The sequence below is a fragment of the Saccopteryx bilineata genome, chromosome X (genome assembly GCF_036850765.1).
Source record: "Saccopteryx bilineata isolate mSacBil1 chromosome X, mSacBil1_pri_phased_curated, whole genome shotgun sequence".
Classification (NCBI taxonomy): domain Eukaryota; kingdom Metazoa; phylum Chordata; class Mammalia; order Chiroptera; family Emballonuridae; genus Saccopteryx; species Saccopteryx bilineata.
The window spans coordinates 130,346,426-130,364,081 of NC_089502.1; the positions used below are offsets into that span (position 1 = coordinate 130,346,426).

At 41.2% G+C, this 17,656-nt stretch overlaps 1 protein-coding gene and 1 non-coding gene across 4 annotated transcripts in view; one reads left to right on the top strand and one right to left on the bottom strand.

Moving 5' to 3' along the window:
• MBTPS2 (membrane bound transcription factor peptidase, site 2) overlaps positions 1-11,060 on the bottom strand; it is a 60,208-nt gene extending 49,148 nt beyond the window's left edge. For 2 of the 3 annotated variants that reach the window (XM_066249354.1, XM_066249355.1), the window contains exon 1: positions 10,848-11,060. In XM_066249354.1, the coding sequence (XP_066105451.1) occupies positions 10,848-10,922 (75 nt within the window). In that variant the 5' untranslated portion in view covers positions 10,923-11,060. Of the gene's footprint in view, positions 1-1,908; positions 2,048-10,847 lie in introns of all 3 variants that reach the window. The other variant, XM_066249356.1, reaches the window with a different exon arrangement.
• A 6,026-nt stretch (positions 11,061-17,086) lies between these two features.
• LOC136317886 (U1 spliceosomal RNA) lies at positions 17,087-17,250 on the top strand. Its single transcript, XR_010727904.1, has one exon. It is a non-coding gene; the product is annotated as a U1 spliceosomal RNA (small nuclear RNA).
• Positions 17,251-17,656: the final 406 nt, after the last annotated feature.

Below are 17,656 nucleotides of genomic sequence, written 5' to 3' on the forward strand. Positions count from 1 at the left end.
CAGACCCTGTGTGGACTACAAAGCCTAAGATATTATCTGTCCCTTACAGAAAAAGTTTGCTGACCTCTGCTGGGAACAGCACTGTCCAAGAGAAATATGTCGACAGCAAATGCTGGCCCACATGCATAATTTTCAATTTTCTAGTAGCCAAATTTAAAAATGTAAACAGAAACAGATAGATTTTCAACTCAAATCAATATAAAAAATATTGGACTGGGTGACATCAGAGGAATGGCAGCATGAGAGATTCCCTTGGTCTCTCCCCTTGAAGTTTCAATAATTGGGACTGCTATAATTCAACAAAGGACTCCCTGCTCAACACAGAAACACATCTGAGATCCATGCACTGACAATCTGAAGTTGGACCAGTGGGAGCTACAGGGGAGGCCACAAGGGAACCAAGCTGAGATAAGCCAGAGGTATAGCCCTGCAGCTGGGAGCTCAGAGGGGCTCAGCCCGGAGAGGGGAGGAATCAGGTCTGGCAAGCACTTCCTTCAGCTGTAAGGAGCAGAGATTTAATGAACATTCCTGCAGGAGTTGGCAGTAAGAGCTGCAGCTGAGCCCAGTGATCTTGGCAGGGATGACATACAGAGGTGCGGCCTCGGTTATCTGGCAATTGGCATTCCAGAAGAGACACAAAGCCCAACACTTCGGCACCCCTTAAATTCCCAAAGCTCGTCTCCCTTCAGCCCTCCTGTGGCGTTGCAGGGCACATTATCTGCAAACCCAAGAACTGGTACTACAGAATCACTTTTCCCTGAGGGACAGGCACACCCTACGACTAATCCCAGGTTCAGGAGGAGGCGCAGGGAGTACACTGTGGAAGTTCACTGGTCACCACTGCTGGGAAGGCAAAGCAACAAAAGAGGTGGCTGGGTTCCCCCAGCACAACCCACCTTCAAGCTACACTGCCAGCTGTGTCTAGCTGCAGAGGACAGCCCTGGGATTTCACGAATTTGGAGCCACATGACCCACTGAATTCCCCTTCATGGTTGGTCTCCTGGGACTGGGGACCGGACCACAGGAGAGGCATGCACCTTCTCAGAGCGCACAGGCCATTTTCCCACTGAAAAGCCAGAGAAATGTAAAAGGACTAAAAAACTTGTGATACAGCGCCACCTACTGGATAACAATAAGACTTCTTTTTACCAATCTACTAAAGAGATTCCACTGGTACATAGATGCCTAGAGAGAGAAGGAATCCCTCAAATAACATGAATAACCAAAGTAACAAGGCAGCTCAGAAAGAAAATGAAAAATATCCATAAAACAAACTTAAAGAAATATGTAACTTAAATGATAGAGAATTCAAGATTGCAGTTCTGAAAAAAAATCTCAAAAAAAAAAATTCAGACAGGAAATTTAATGAACTCAGAAAACAAATCAACAACAGAACAGAGAGGCTTGAGCATAAAAAAAAGACCTCTACAAGAACTACCTGACTCCATCAGAAAGAGCAATAATAGGTATACCAGAAGAAGAGAGGGAGAGCGACGCCCCGGATGGGCAGAGCATCGCCCCTTGGTGGGCGTGCCGGGTGGATCCCGGTGGGGCACATGCGGGAGTCTGTCTGACTGCTTCCCCGTTTCCAGCTTCAGAAAAATACAAAAAAAAAAAAAAAAAAAAAAAAAAAAAAGAAGAAGAGAGGGAGAAGGGGGCAGAGAGTCTATTCGAACAAATAGTTAATAACTTCCAAAACCTATAGAAAGATCTAGATTCTCTAATCCAAAAAGCAAATGGAATACCTAATTATCTCAATTCAAAAAGGTATTGTATTAAAACTGTCAAAACAAGACAGTAACCTATAAAGGACAGTCTATTAGCTTATCATCAGACTTCTCGGCAGAAACTCTACAAGCCAGAAGAGAGTGGAACCAAATATTCAAACTATTGAAAGAAAGAAATTACCAGCCAAGAATAATATGTTCAGCAAAGTTATCCTTTAGATATGAAGGAGAAATAAAGACTTTTTCAGACATACAGAAGCCGAGGGAACTTATCACCAGAAGACCTCCATTGCAGGAAATATTCAAGGGGGTTATTCTATCTGAAAAAAAGAACAAAAGGTCACAAAATTATGAGTAAGAACACCAACAAACTTACAGCATAAACAGGAATAATTTGTGACAACAAAAACATAAAAGGGGGGGTAAAGGTCTGAATTTTCAGAAGAGGATGGAGATCAGATACATTCAAATGAAAAAAGGCTACTATATATATGAAATTTTCTTTTTCATAAACCTGATAACCACACACACAAAAACCCAAAACTAAGACACATTACTTAAAAAAGGAGGAAAAGGAAGAAAAAAGTATGGAATTCTACCACACAGAAACAATAGACAGAAACACAAAGGAAAAGAACCAAAAGAGGCATAGTACTGCTACTAGAAAACAAAGGCGAAAATGTCTACAGAAAATCCTCATACATCAATAATCACTCTACATGCAAATGCACTGAATTCACAAATAAAGAGGCACAGAGGAGCCAACTGAGTCAAAAAAAAAACAAAACAAAGCTCAACCATATGCTGCCTTCAGACACAGCTAAGTTACAAAGACAGATAGATACAAAGTAAGAGGGTGGCAAATAATTTTCCAGAGAAATAGCATCCATAAAATGCAGGTGCAGTCTACTTCTATCTGATAAAATAGATTTAAAGATAACAAAGGGAACAAGAGGGAAAGATGGACATTTTATAACACTAAGGGGGACATTACCACTAGAAAACATAACACTTCTCAATATATATGCACTCAGGGAGTACTAAAATATATAAAGCCACTACTAACAGAACTAAAGGGAGAGACTGACAAAAACACAGTCATAACAGAGGATCTAAATACTCCACTGACAGCTCTAGAAAGATTAACAAAACAGAAAATCAATAAAGAAATATCAACCTAAAATTACACATTAGACCAAATGGACATAATTGACATTTACAGAGCCTTCATTCCAGAACATCAGTTTATACATTCTTTTCCAATGTACACAGAACATTCTCAGATAGATAGTGAGGAGCCCAGAGGAGCTACTGTGCCACTTCACCAGCAGGTGTTGTAAGGTACCAAAAACTACAAAATTAATATTAGTATTTTAAGAGGCTTGAAGAACATTTTATTAATTTGGGTCAAGGGGTGCAGAGAAATTGTGAGAAATAGTCTCTGTACTGTGATTGGCATAACCAGGATGGCCCTTCGCATTGTATTGTAAATGCAAAGGGAAGGAAGCATAGATTCCCTGACATTCCACCACACCTGTGAGGAAAGGGGTGAATGGCTAGCCAGATGCAGGAAGAGAAAAGCCAAAATAAACCTTTTCTTATAGCAATGAGCCATTTGCGGGCATTTGTCCCCACGGAAACTATCTCTCCTATGTAAATGTGTGTGGTTAACATGTGTGACTCTGGACAGAGAGATGGTGGATAAACACTAGAAAATATAGGAATGCTTTTAATATGTAAAGAGACATCTTTCTACCATTGTGTTGGCTTGTAAATTTTGTTTTCTCCAAAATGATGTATGGCTTGCAAATTGAACATGGTCCTATCATGTTAAAGGACATATGACTATAACCAATAGTGGTAAAGGGCTCCTAATTACAATTTTTGCTTCTGTACTTCCCACTTACAGAACTATAAAAACTAGGTAGAACAAAGGGCCAGCACACTCTCCCTCAGATTTCTGTTAGAGTTGCCGCCGCTTGGCCAAGCTAGACAATAAAGCTTTGGTGTGTAATTGATGGACCTTTTTCCTGTCTTCAATGTTTCAGGTCCCTCCGGATTAGGCTTAACAGATAGTATGTCAGGTCACAAAACTAGCCTCAACAAATTCAAAAATACTAAAATTATACCAAGCATATTCATTGACCACAATGCTTTGAAATTAGAAATCAACTGCAAAAAGTAAAGAAACTCACAATTATTTGGAGATTAAACAACATACTACTAAAAAATGACTGGGTCAAAGAAGAAATAAAAGGTGAGGTCAAAAGATGACAAATGAGAATGACAATAAGACATTATCAAAACTTTTGGGATGTAGCAAAAGCAGTAACAAAAGGGAAGTTTATATCATTACAGGCTTATATCAAGAAATGAAAGATCCCAAGTAAAAAACCTAACATTGCATCTTAGGGAACTAGAAATACCAAAAGCAACACAAAGGCAGTAGAAGAAAGAAAATAATTAAAATTAGAGCAGAACTGAATGAAAAAGAGAACAAAAAGACTACACAAAAATGTAATACCACAAAGAGTTGGTTCTTTGAAAACATTAATAAAATTGACAAACCCCTTGCTAAACACAATAACAAAAAAAAAAAGACTGATAAACAGATTCAGAAATGAAAGAGAAGTTACCATGGACAGCACAGATATACAAAGGATTATAGAATACTATATGCCACCAAATTCACTAACCTATAAGAAATGGATAAATTCCTAGAAAAATGTAATCTTCCTAGACTGAATCTTGAAGAATTGGAAAATCTAAATAGACCAATCAACAGTGAGAAAATAAAAACTACTATCAAAAACCTCCCAAAAAATAAAAGTCCAGGACTAGACTGCATCATTAGTAAATTCTACCAAACATTCAAAGATTTTATCCATCCTTCTCAAACTCTTTCAAAAAACTAAAGAAGAGGCAATACTTCCTACCACATTTTATGAGACAAACATAACCCTGATACTAAAAGCCTGGCAAAGACAACACAAACTCACACAGAAAAACATTACAGACCGATACCTCTGATAAATAGATGCAAAAATCCCAAAAAAGTACCAGCAAATAGAACAATACATTTAAAAAATAATAATCATTGCCTGACCAGGTGGTGGTGCAGTTGATAGGGGGTTGGACTCAGACAGGGAGGACCCAGGTTAAACACCCTGAGGTTGCTGGCTTGAGAATAGGCTCATTTGGCTTGAGCATGGGATCATAGACCAGGGACATGACTCCATGGTCCCTGGTTTGAGCAAGGGGGTCACTTGCTCTGCTGGAGCCCCCCAGTCAAGGCACATACAAGAAAGTAGTCAATGAACATCTAAGTTGTTCCAACAAAGAAGTAATGCTTCTCATCTCTCTCCCTTCCTGTCTGTGTGTCCCTATCTGGCTCTCTCTCTGGCTCTCTCTCTGGCTCTGTCACAATAACAACAACAACAACAATAATAATACATCACAATCAAGTAGAGTTCATTCCAGGGGCACAAGGCTGCTTCAACATATGCAAACCGATCAACATAATACAGCACATTAACAAAACAAAGAATAAAAATCACATGATCTTATCAATAGATGCAGGAAAAACATCTGATAAAAGACAACATCCATTTATGATTAAAACACTCCATAGAAGGAAAGTACTTCAATATAATAAAAGCCATATTTGACAAATCATTAGCTAATATACTCAATGGTGAAAAACTGAAAGCTTTTCCTCTAAAATCAGGAACAAGGCAAAAATAGCCCTTCTCTCCACTCTTATTCAACATAGTACTGGAAGTCCTAGCCAGAGCAATCAGGCAAGGGAAAGAAATAAAAGGCATCCAAATTGGGAATGAAGAAGTGTCACTTTTTTCAGATGACATGATTCTATATATACAAAACCCTGAAGACTCCACCAACTATCTATTAGAAATAAACAAATACAGTAAAGTTGCAGGATACAAAATCAATGTACAAAAGTCCACCATATTCCTACATACTAATAATAAAATTTCAGTAAAAGAAATGAAAAAAAAATCCTTTTGTAATTGCAATAAAAAATAAAATACCAAGGAATAAACTCAACAAAGGATGTGAAGGACCTATATACTGAAAACTACAAAGCATTAAAAGAAATTGGAAAGGATTCAATGAAATGGAAAGATATTCTGTGTTCATGAATTAGAAGATTCTCAACAGTTAAAATGTCCATATTACCCAAAGCAATATACAGATTTAATGCAATCCCCATAAATCCCAATGTCATTTTCTAAAGAAATAGAATAAAAAATCATCAGATTCATATGGAACCACAAAAGACCCCAAATAGCCAAAGCAATTCTGTGAAAAAGAACAAATTCTGTGAAAAATATCACACTACCTGACTTCAAACTGTACTACAAGAAATAATCAAAACAGCATGGTGGGCCCTGGCCGGCTGGCTCAGCGGTAGAGCATCGGCCTGGCGTGCGGGGGACCCGGGTTCGATTCCCGGCCAGGGTACACAGGAGAGGCGCCCATTTGCTTCTCCACTCCCCCCTCCTTCCTCTCTGTCTCTCTCTTCCCCTCCCACAGCGGAGGCTCCATTGGAGCAAAGATTGCCTGGGCGCTGGGGATGGCGGCCTCTACCCCAGGCGCTAGAGTGGCTCTGGTTGCGGCAGAGTGACGCCCCGGAGGGGCAGAGCATCGCCCCCTGGTGGGCGTGCCGGGTGGATCCCGGTCGGGCGCATGCGGGAGTCTGTCTGACTGTCTCTCCCCGTTTCCAGCTTTAGAAAAATACAAAAAGAAAAAAAATAAAACAAAACAAAAACAAAACAAAAAAAACCCAGCATGGTGGCCCTGGCCGGTTAGCTCAGTGGCAGAGCGTCGGCCTGGCGTGCGGGAGTCCCGGGTTCGATTCTCGGACAGGGCACACAGGAGAAGCGCCCATCTGCTTTTCCACCCCTCCCCTTCTCCTTCCTCTCTGTCTCTCTCTTCCTTTCCCGCAGCCAAGGCTCCATTGGAGCAAAGTTTGCCCGGGCAATGAGGATGGCTCCATGGCCTCTGCCTCAGGCACTAGAATGGCTCTGATTGCGGCAGAGCATGCCAGGTGGATCCCGGTCGGGCGCATGTGGGAGTCTGTCTGACTGCCTCCCCGTTTCCAACTTCAGAAAAATACAAAAAAACCCAAAACAAAACAAACAAAAAAACAGCATGTTACTGGCAGAAAAACAGATACACAGACCAGTGGAACAGAATTGAAAGCCAGAAATAAAACTGCCACGTATAGGTGCAAATAAATTTTAAGAAAGGAGCCAAAACACACAAAAGAAAAGAAAGCCTCTTCAATAAACAGTGCTGGGAAATTTGGAAAGCCACATGCAAAAGAATGAAACTAGATCAGTTTGTCCCCACATACAAAAATTAATTCAAAAGGATCAATGACCAAAATACAAAATCTGAAACAATTTACATAAAATAAAACATAGATACTAACCTCATGGACCTTGGTCTTTGAGAAGATTTTTTGAATTTGACCCCAAAGGCAAGGAAAATAAAGACAAAAATAAATAAATGGGATTATATCAAACTAAAAAACTTCTGCACAGCAAAAGAAACTGGTAACAAAAAGGCAGCCAACCAAATGAGATGGTATGTGCAAACAATAGCTCTGACAAGAGGTTCATATTCAAAACACATCAATAATTCATACAACTCAACACCAAACAATCCAATTAAAAAATGGGCAGAGGACCAAAACACTTCTCTCAAGAAGACACACACATGGTCAACAAATATATGAAAAGATGCTCAACTTCTCTAGCTATTAGAAAAATGCAAGTCAAAACTACAGTGAGATACCACCTCACACCTATTGGAATGGCTGCAACAAGACAGGTAATAACAAGTGCTGGAGAGGTTGTGGAGAAAAAGGAACCCTCATTCACCGCAGGTGGGAATGTAAACTGGTGCAGCCAGTATGGAGAACAGTCTAGTGGTTCCTCAATAAATTAAGTTACCATATGATCCAGCAATCCCTCTGCTATCTATCCAAAACACTTGAAATATTCATTTGCAAAGATATATGCATCCCTATGTTCACTGCTACACTCTTCATGGTGGCCAAGATATGAAAACAAAAGTGTCTGAGGGATTAAGCAGAGAAAAAAACCCCTCATAGATACAGACAACAGTATGGTGACTACAAGAGGGACAAGAGGGAAAGGGGCGGTGCTGGGGGAAGGTAGAAGAGGGGAAAGGGGGAATAGTGATGGAAGGAAACTTGACTTGGGGTGGTGACACATAATACAATATACAGGTGATGTATTATAGAATTGTAGACCTGAAACCTGTATTTTATTAATCAATGTCACCCCAATAAATTCAACTAAAAATGTCCTTTGATCGGTAATTGGATAAAGAAGTGGGAGCTATACCATGGCATACTACTCGGCCATAAGAAAAGATGAAATACTGTCATTTGCGACAACATAGATGGACTTCAAGAATATTATGTTTAAGACAAACAAGTCAGACAGAAAAAGCTAAGAAGCATATGATTTCACTCATATGTGGGATATCAAACTGAAACTCATAGGCACAGACTATAGTATGGTGGTCACCGGAGGGAAGGGGACACAGTAAAGGATAAAGGGGGCTAAATATACGGTGATGGAAGATGATTTGACTTTGGGTGGAGGGCACACAATGCAGTATACAGATCATGTGTCATAGAAATCTATAGTTGAAACCTATATACTCTTATTAACCAATGTCACCCCTAATAAATTGAATGAAGAAATTTAAAAATTGTAATAATTTACAAGTCTATTTATACAGTAAGTTTTTGAAATCCGGTTTCAACTTTAGTTACAGCCCATGTCAATTCAGAGTAGCCCCATTTCAAATGCTTGATGGCCAGATGCTGTTCGTGGCTACCATGCTGGACAGAGGTCTAGAAGCTTTGTTACTATAAAAAGAAGTATTGTGTTATACTTTAAAAAGACCCCAACCAATCCAACAGAGGGCAATCAGTTCTATCCTTTCCTGAGCAACAACTCTAAGAAATCAGGCCAACACTGACCATGTAAAAGTATAAAACTTACCTAAGGCCATCTTGGTTTCAGTAACTTCTCTTACATTCCTCAGGGCTGGTGGGATAGTGGCTTATATACAGCCTAATAAGTTTTTATCCTTAGGGAAATCTGAAGTCCTTGAACAAGGATTTCAAACAATGTAAGGCTGTTTTTCATACACTGACCCCTATTACCTCAGTTACAGAAAGTACAGTAAGTATTTTGTCACATCCACGTCCATCCATTTGAGAAACTTCTCTCTAGAAGAATATTTCATCCCTATTAGTCATTAAAAAATGACCTGAGCCTGAATATAGGTATCCATTTGACTTTGGATCATTAATGTTCTCTACTCTCAATCTTCAAATGGAGTTTTGGAAACCTGCTTGTTTTCTTAGACTTGGAAAAGGAGAGTGACATACCCTACCAGCAGGAAATCCTACCTAGAAGAACCAAGGGTGGAAGAGCAAACCCTGTTGGAAACAGAGGCGCTGAAGGTGCAGGCTCTGAAAATTCTGAGGTCTCTGCATTCCCCAGGCAGATACTCTGAATGCAAGGTTTTTTGCTCAAGGAATGGTTGGTTGTCTTAGGGAGCCAGGAGCTATTACTGAAATTAAAGTGCCATCCTGATCACCTTACACACTTGACCAGAGACTAGAGGTTTTTGAAAAATTCTTTTTATTTTAAATTTTTGTCACACATGCAACATGAAGAAATTCTGTGGCTTTGTTTTTTCTACATAACAAAATCACTGTTCAAAGAATCAGCGGTCTGTACCACTTACCATGTGTTCAGCACTAAGCCAGGAGGAAGCACCTGGTGGATCCTGTGACCATGCAGATTCTGATTCTCTAGTACAGGGAGAGAAACTTCCAGATGATACAAGTGCTGCTGGTCCTTGAACCTCAGGTATAATGGCAAGTCTTTATGTGGATGAACTAATGTAATCTTCTCTACAATATCAGGAAATCCTTGCTATTACGACCCCTATCTTAAAGATGAGTGTGATTTGCACAAGGTCACAACCACTATAAAGTGGGAGAGCCCAGCCCTTGCTCTAAGGACTCCACTGTGTAACCGCTTCACTTTGCAAGTTCAAGTGCCACAAAGAAGCACAAGTACCATTTCATTTCACTATTAAACCTAAAACACATAAACTAAACTATTTAAAACGGTATTCATAACATGGTGTCACTATTCAAAATTGGAATTTTTATTAAACATTTGAGAATTTATATGATTTTATTCCATACATATACTTAGCCCCACCCTCCAGTATTCAATTCCAAAAGGGTGCTTGAAGCATGTGGTCAGACATAACTGTGGCTACCTTTCGCAAATAACTGGAGAATGGATCACACAGCCAGAGGTTTTGTTTGTGTGTGTGTGTTAATGTGAAGAAGCGGGTGCAGGTGCAAATTAGAATTTGAGAAGTCAGAACTAGTTACTAACTCCCTGCTACTAAGTACCTACTATTGCACTTTGAAGTACTGTATCGGCGGTGGACTAGCAAACAGCATTGGTAACACTTGGGAAGTGGTTAGAAACATACTCTTAGGCTCCGCCCCAGACCGGATGAATCAGAAAGTGCATTTTAACCGGAACCCCAAGATGATCGTGTGTACTTTGAAAGTTTGAAACCATGAATCTAAATCACCTGATTTAGATTCATTCAAATGCTACAGTCTCTATAGAGGGTCGTGGTCTTAAAGATAATGAGGGAAAACAATGCCATTCCTCCTAGGCGGACGTGTTATTTTCCTCCCTGGGTACTGCAGCAGACTATAGCTGGGACCCGGCCCTCCCAAGACCACTACCGTCGCCCCCCGGGCCGGACCCTAAGGCTGCGGGGCGTCCAACGCCCCGCAAAGCCACTGCGGCTGCTGCGCAGGCCGGCACACCCCTCCCGCGGCCCGCCAAAATTTACTCCACGGGCCCGGGGGTCACGAGGAAGGCCGCACATGGGCACCCACCGCACAGCTTCCAGCCCGGGGGGCGCGAGGTAGGAGAAGAAAAAAGGCCTCGGGCCTTGCGCCCCGGCGCTGGGTACCGCGGGCTTGGGCCGTCGACCCGTGGCCCTCACCTTCAGCACCAAGTCGGTCAGGTAGACGGCAGTCCAGCCGCCCACCACCACCACCACCAGCGACACCGGAATCATGGCAGCGGAGGGAAAGCGAGCCCCGGCGTCCTCCTCCCTGCGAGCCGCGCAACGCCGACCGCGCGGTGCCTACAACCGCACCACCATCTGCACAGGAACAAACCTGCTACCGGCTCCTTTCTCGCAGTGGCGCCGTTTCCCTCCGGGCTTTTCCGTTTAAACACGGTCGGGCGCGTGCGCACCGGAAATGGATGCGGGGCCCATTTTTGTGGGCACTCGGGCGCTGTCGTCCCAGCATCAGTTCGGCGGCGGCGCCTCCCAGCCCTTTAATGATTTCTTAGGCTTTGTCCCTCCCTGCTGTCTGCTCTTCATTCTCTCCAGTTCTGGTTTGGGATCATCTGAAGTAATAAACATCTCCACCTCCCAGACCTTGTTATAGGTATCCAGGATTAAGTTACAGTACTTTTATTCTTTTTATTGAAGTGTAATTTACATATAGAGAAGTCATAAATGATACAGATCTTAACTGTCCATTTCGATGAGTTTTAGTCACTATCAGTGTACCCTAATCAAAATAAAGAATATCTCAAGAATTTCCTTGCTGGTCAACTCTGTCTCCCCTTCTTTATGTTTAAAGAACTATACAATAGGCACTCTTTTGTGTCTGGTTTATTTTGCTCAACATAATACAGGGTGGGGCAAAGGCAGGTTTACAGTTGTGCGTATGGAAAATAATATAATAATAATACAAGAACAAACTGTTCCGTGTACTCACAACTGTAAACCTACTTTTGCCCAACTCTGTATTTTAGAACTATAGGGAAGGAGAATTTGCGACTCCAAAATGTCTCTTTTTGTCATATTATTGTAAACTATAAGAGAAGCTCTGAAAACCAAGCAGAAGTTACCCTTTTGTAAGAGACATTTACATTTATGAAGGTAATCTTCATTTGCAAAGGTATCTCTCTGTACCAGGAAGAATAGATAAATCCCTAGAAACTCTTATCAAGGAAGTCAGACTTAAATCTGCATAACAACCTTACCTTTGTTTACTTTGCTTTTCCTGGTCACCTCTCAGAACTGGCCTCCTCCCATCGCTAACATATTTTGTCTTCAGCTGGAGATGGTATTTAAAGTGGTGACTTTAGCCATTTTGGGGGATTTACTCAGTTTTCCTGGATCTACAGGATATTAAACTTTTGATTGTTTTGCTTTCTGTTCTGTCTCATGTCAATTGACTTAAACCAGCCAGAAGAATCTAAAAGAGAAAAATAATTTTCTGTTGGGCAGATAAAATATATTATGCTCACTTTGTTAAAGATGCGCTGCCCACATGGAAGCCTGTCGCCCAGGTGATATTTTTTTTAAAGATTTTTATTTATTTATTTATTTATTCATTATGGAGAGGGGAGAGAGAGAGAGTGAGAGAGAGAAGGGGGGAGGAGCAGAAAGCATCAACTCCCATATGTGCCCCGACCAGGCAAGCCCAGGGTTTTGAACCAGGAACCCCAGCGTTTGCAGGTTGACATTTTATCCACTGCGCCACCACAGGTCAGGTGCCCAGGTGATATTAATGTGGGTTGGGGGCAAGCTGAGGGCAGGCAAGACCCTTGTAGCCTGGGGCTTGGTTTTAAGACAGCCTTTCCCACCCTATTTGATGTGGGGTGGTACAATCCCATCATGCCCCAGATAAGTGACTTTGTATTAGAGACTTCCCTATTTTGTATATTGGATTAAAGGTTTTGATTCCTACACTATAAAATGGGAGCAGAACAGGAGCTTGTCTCTTAGTTCCTGAGATTAGCATTAGAGGAGAGAGCTGAGAGCAGAGAAAAGCCACGTGGAGGAGGCCTGGAGAAGCAGCCAAGATGGCAGAGTGCTGAAGGAAAAGCCTAGTTTGTGCAGGGAGAAGGAAAGGGATGGGGATCAGAAGTGAGTAAGTCTGGTGAGCTAGAAACCTTTGATTCTAGGAAACTCGGATAAAGTCAGTAGCTTTGTGAGCACTGAATGAGTGGGTTTTGGAGCCCAGTGTGTATTTTTACTTGCCCGCCAGGTGCAAGCTAGGATTAAAGATGATGGCCCACCAGTTTTTGGCTCCATTGTTTCTTTACCGACTCTCCAAATCCAATGCGAACCTGCTTGGGCCAGGCGGCTGTGATGGTGGCTGTGGCTACTGGCTTTACACTCCCCAACAGTGCTTTATTCATATTGTTGATTAAATCAGGTTCTTTTCTCAACCTCTTCTATTACCAAATTTAAAGTTGGTGGTATGGTTAAGAGAAATTGTAGCACCTGACCATGTGGTGGCAGGGTGGATAGATCATTGGATTGGGATGCAGAGAACCCAGGTTTGAGACCCTGAGGTCGCTAGCTTGCTTGAGTGCAAGCTCATCTGGTTTAAGCAAAGCTCACCAGCTTGAGCCCAAGGTCACTGGCTCCAGCAAGGGGTCACTGGGTCTGCTGTAGCTCCGCCCCCCAGTCAAGGCACAAATGAGAAAGCAATCAATGAACAACTAAGGAGCTGCAACAAAGAATTGATGCTTCTCATCTCTCTGCCTTTCTGTCTGTCCCTATCTGTCCCTCTCTCTGACTCTGTCTCTGTCACAAAAAACCCAAAAAATAAATTGTAGCTCTGAACAAGCTGAACATACTTTTATGTTGATGTATTCCTGATTACATATTGAACTGGAACAGTGGGTCTCCACTTTGGTTGTACTTTAGGATCACCAGGGAGCTTTTAAATTTTATTTTGAAGTTCTGTAGTTTAGAGCAATTGAATCAGAACTTCAGTGTAGTACACAAGCATTCATATTTTTTGAAGCTCTGTAGGTCATTCCACTGTGCAGTCAAGAATGAGAACCAGTGAACTAGACAGCTCTAATAGGAAGGAAAACTAGTATTTATGGAGTGTTTTTCTGCATTCTCTTAATGTTCAAGTCTTTCAAAGTTAGTCTAACTTTTCTGTAAAAGCAGCAATGTTGGGCAGATAAAATATATTATATTCACTTTTTTAAAGATGGCGCTGCCCACGTGGAAGTCCGTTGCCCTGGTGATAATATTAGTTGCCCTTCTTGCTTGGGATGGGCGTGCTATATTAATGTGTGTTGGGGGAGGGCTTTCATGTCAAAAGGTTTTAAAAGGAGACATCACGTTGTTCTGGAGAAGAGTGACTATGTTCTAGGAGGAGCCCATGCTGGAGGAGAGCAGAGAAAGGCCAAGTGGAGGAGAGGAGAAGCAGCCAAGATGGTGGAGTGATGAAGGAGAAGCCAGTTTGTGCAGAGAGAAGGAGATGGGGAACAGAGGTGAATAAGGCTGGTGAGCTAAAAACCTTTGATTCTAGGAAACTCAGATAAGTCAGTGGCTTTGGGAGCCCTGAATGGAAAGAGAAGTGTTTTCCCACTGTGTGTATTTCTTGCCCACAGGGTGTAAGCTAGGATTAAAAGGTAATGGCCCACCAGTTCTTGGCTCCATTGTTTCATTACCGTCTGTCCAAATCAAATGTGACCCTGCACAGGCCAGGCGGCTGTGATGGTGGCCGTGGCTACTGGCCTCACAAGCAATAAAAATACTAATACAAATATTGAGAACATAATATTATCTTAAGAAAAGTATCCCAAATAAAAATGCACATCCATAACACTCTCTAAAGTAAAAATAAAGTATAATACTAGAGACCCATATTACAGATATTGCTACTGGTTTGCCTTACTGTCCATATTTATCCTAGAGTTTTAATAATTTAGCACCAGAACTCTTTACCTTCAAGAAACCTTATGACTCATCTCTTATATACATTTGTGTATATGTGTTATTATAAAATGTTTGAATTTATTTTGGACATAGCTGGGTATAATTCATAAGAGTTTATATTCAACCATGCTATAACTCTACAGTTTTCCACTTACAGATATTACAAAAGTCTTAGTGTAGTTTTAGGCTTTGATAACTTCAAAAGTATAAATGCTACGTACTTATAAAAAGTATCACCCATATGTTTACTTAAATTTCTTTCTGTCCTGGGTTCAATTCCTAGTCAGGGTATACAAGAGAAGTGACCATCTGCTTCTCTTCCCCCTCCCACTACTTCTTCTCTCTCTCTTCCCCTTCCATAACCAGTGGCTCCATTGGTTCAAGTGTAGCCCCAAGTACTGAGGACAGCTCAATTGGTCCAGCGCGTCAGCCTCAGGTGCTAAAAATAGCTCGGTTGATTCAAGCATCGCCCCAGACAGGGTTGCTGGGTAGATACTGGTCTGGGTGCATGGTCTATCTATCTCCCCTCCTCTCCCTTTAAAGGAACAAACAAACAAAAGCCTTTTTCATACTTACTTTGTGAATTTTGAATAATTTTATTTAAATTCCAAAAATTTTAGGATGGCAAAAAGTGACTGAAAAAAAGATGAAAAAACACTGTTCAAAAATTTCTAAGACCAAGTAAACATGAAATAAATTCAAATATTTTTACTTTTGAGTGATGTTTTTTGTAAGTTTGTAGAATTTTTACTTCTGAAGTTATTAAAGCCTAAAACTACATTAAGACTATTGGTACACTGTTGTATTTGTCCTGACCTTTGCTCCTATATAATTCCTGTAGTTTTTAATACTGTTCTTCCCTGTGAGGAGAGTATTAACTTAATTGGAATGTCAAGCCTGACCAGGTGGCAGTAGATAGGGCATCATATGGAATGCAGAGGACCCAGGTTTGAAACCCTGAGGTTGCCAGCTTGAGCGCAGGCTCATCTTCTCAAAGTGCAGGTTCATCTTGCTTGAGTATAGGCTCACCAGCTTGATCATGGGATCATAGATATCACCCCATGGTCACTAGTTTGATCCCAAAGGTCGCTGGCTTGAAGCCCAAGGTCGATGGCTTGAGCGTAGGCTTGAGCAAGTGATGGCCCCCCAGTCAAGGCATATATGAGAAAGCAATCAATGAACAACTAAGGTGCCACAACGAAGAACTTTTGATGTTTCTCATCTTCCTCCCTTCCTGTCTGTCTGTCCCTATCTGTCTTTCTCTCTGTTTCTCTGTCTCTCTGGAAAAAAAAAAGAGTTGAAATGTCTTCTCTTTTGTCAGTCTGAAGCCTTGTCTGGACCACTTGCTGGGACAAGTACCAGATGCTGTATGGCTATCTGATTACCCAAAATATGTAGCAAATAAGTTGATTGTGTTTTTCTGTTCCAAATCTAAAAATTTACTTATTCAACTGACTTAGTGTTCTCAGCAGGGACCCAGCAGTCAAAACAGAACACTGAATTGAACCCTGCTGGTTTCTGGAATGTATCAGTAGTGGATGCCAGCTGGTGGCAGCAGAATGGACAAGATAGAGGATGTAATACGGCAGCAAAAAACATGCCTGAACTCCAAAAGTTTAAGGTATTCTTCCTTAGAATAAATTTGGGCCCTAATTTACAAATCATTTCATGCTATATATACCTCATTTTCCCTTTCTATCCCTGAAACTCTTATGTTTGTGGGGTGTCTAACTTGTTCATGTATATGGGGTCCCCAAACATATATATGTAATTAAATTTGGATATTCTCTCTAGTTAATTTGTCTCAGTTTTGTTGAAGTAGTCCCTCAAATGGAAGCTTCTAGTATCAGATGAAGAAAATATTTTATGAATCTTTTCTGAAAGTGTTGTCCTCACGTATATTTTTTATTCCTAATATGTTTTGCCTGCAATTACTGTTTTCACAGTCACATGAACAAAATTTGTCCTTAAACGACAGTTCTGCCTGACCAGGTGGTGTTGCAGTGGATAGAGCGTCGGACTGGGATGCGAAAGGACTCAGGTTCGAGACCCCGAGGTCATCAGCTTGAGCGCAGGCTCAACTGGTTTGAGCAAAAAGCTCACCAGCTTGGACCCAAGGTCGCTGGCTTGAGCAAGGGGTTACTTGGTCTGCTGAAGGCCCGCGGTCAAGGCACATATGAGAAAGCAATCAATGAACAACTAAGGTGTTCCAGTGAAAAACTGACAATTGATGCTTCTCATCTCTCTCTGTTCCTATCTGTCTGTCCCTATCTATCCCTCTCTCTGACTCTCTCTCTGTCTCTGTAAAAAAAAAAACAACCAACAAAACAAACAAAAACTGATGGTTCTAACAATGTGGCTTTCAAGCAACCAATTGTCTTCGTTTTTCTGTCTGCATTTCAGTTTCATTCCATGAACACCGTATTGGCTTCTTCCTGGAGTATACTAAGAGCATCTAGTAAGAAATGCTTGCAATACTTGCCTGGCAGGGGAGATACCATGATCACGAAGGTGGTTTTCCCAGGGCGAAGCTTATCCATTGCACTCCGGATGTGGTGACCCCTGCGATTTCCTCAAATGTGGGAAATTCGACTGTATAACTTGTGGTAGTGGGGGACTGCGTTCGCGCTCTCCCCTAGGAAAAAAAAATGCTTGCAGTCTGAGAGCATGGGTTTGGTTACCTCTTCCTCAGTTTCTAGCAAGCAAAGTAGTTTCTTTGCAAGCAATTTTAATAAGTTGAGATATATTGTTTTCACCTAAAGAAGCTTACTATTGTGGTTTTGTTCAAGATAGCTTTTAAACATGTAGTGGCCGCTATTCCATCTTGTTTAAACATTGTGTTATATATACATATGACAAGGCAATTCCAAAATCTTTGGACATCATGTATTTTTGTCTTTGCCTGAAGTATGATGACGTAGCCTACTATCTTTCTGCTTATAGACAATTATAATTGCTTTCTGACTATAGTAATGACAAGTATATGAATAAAACATTGTATCTTTATGATTCCCAATCATTCTTAGCCTTTACCATGCTTGTTC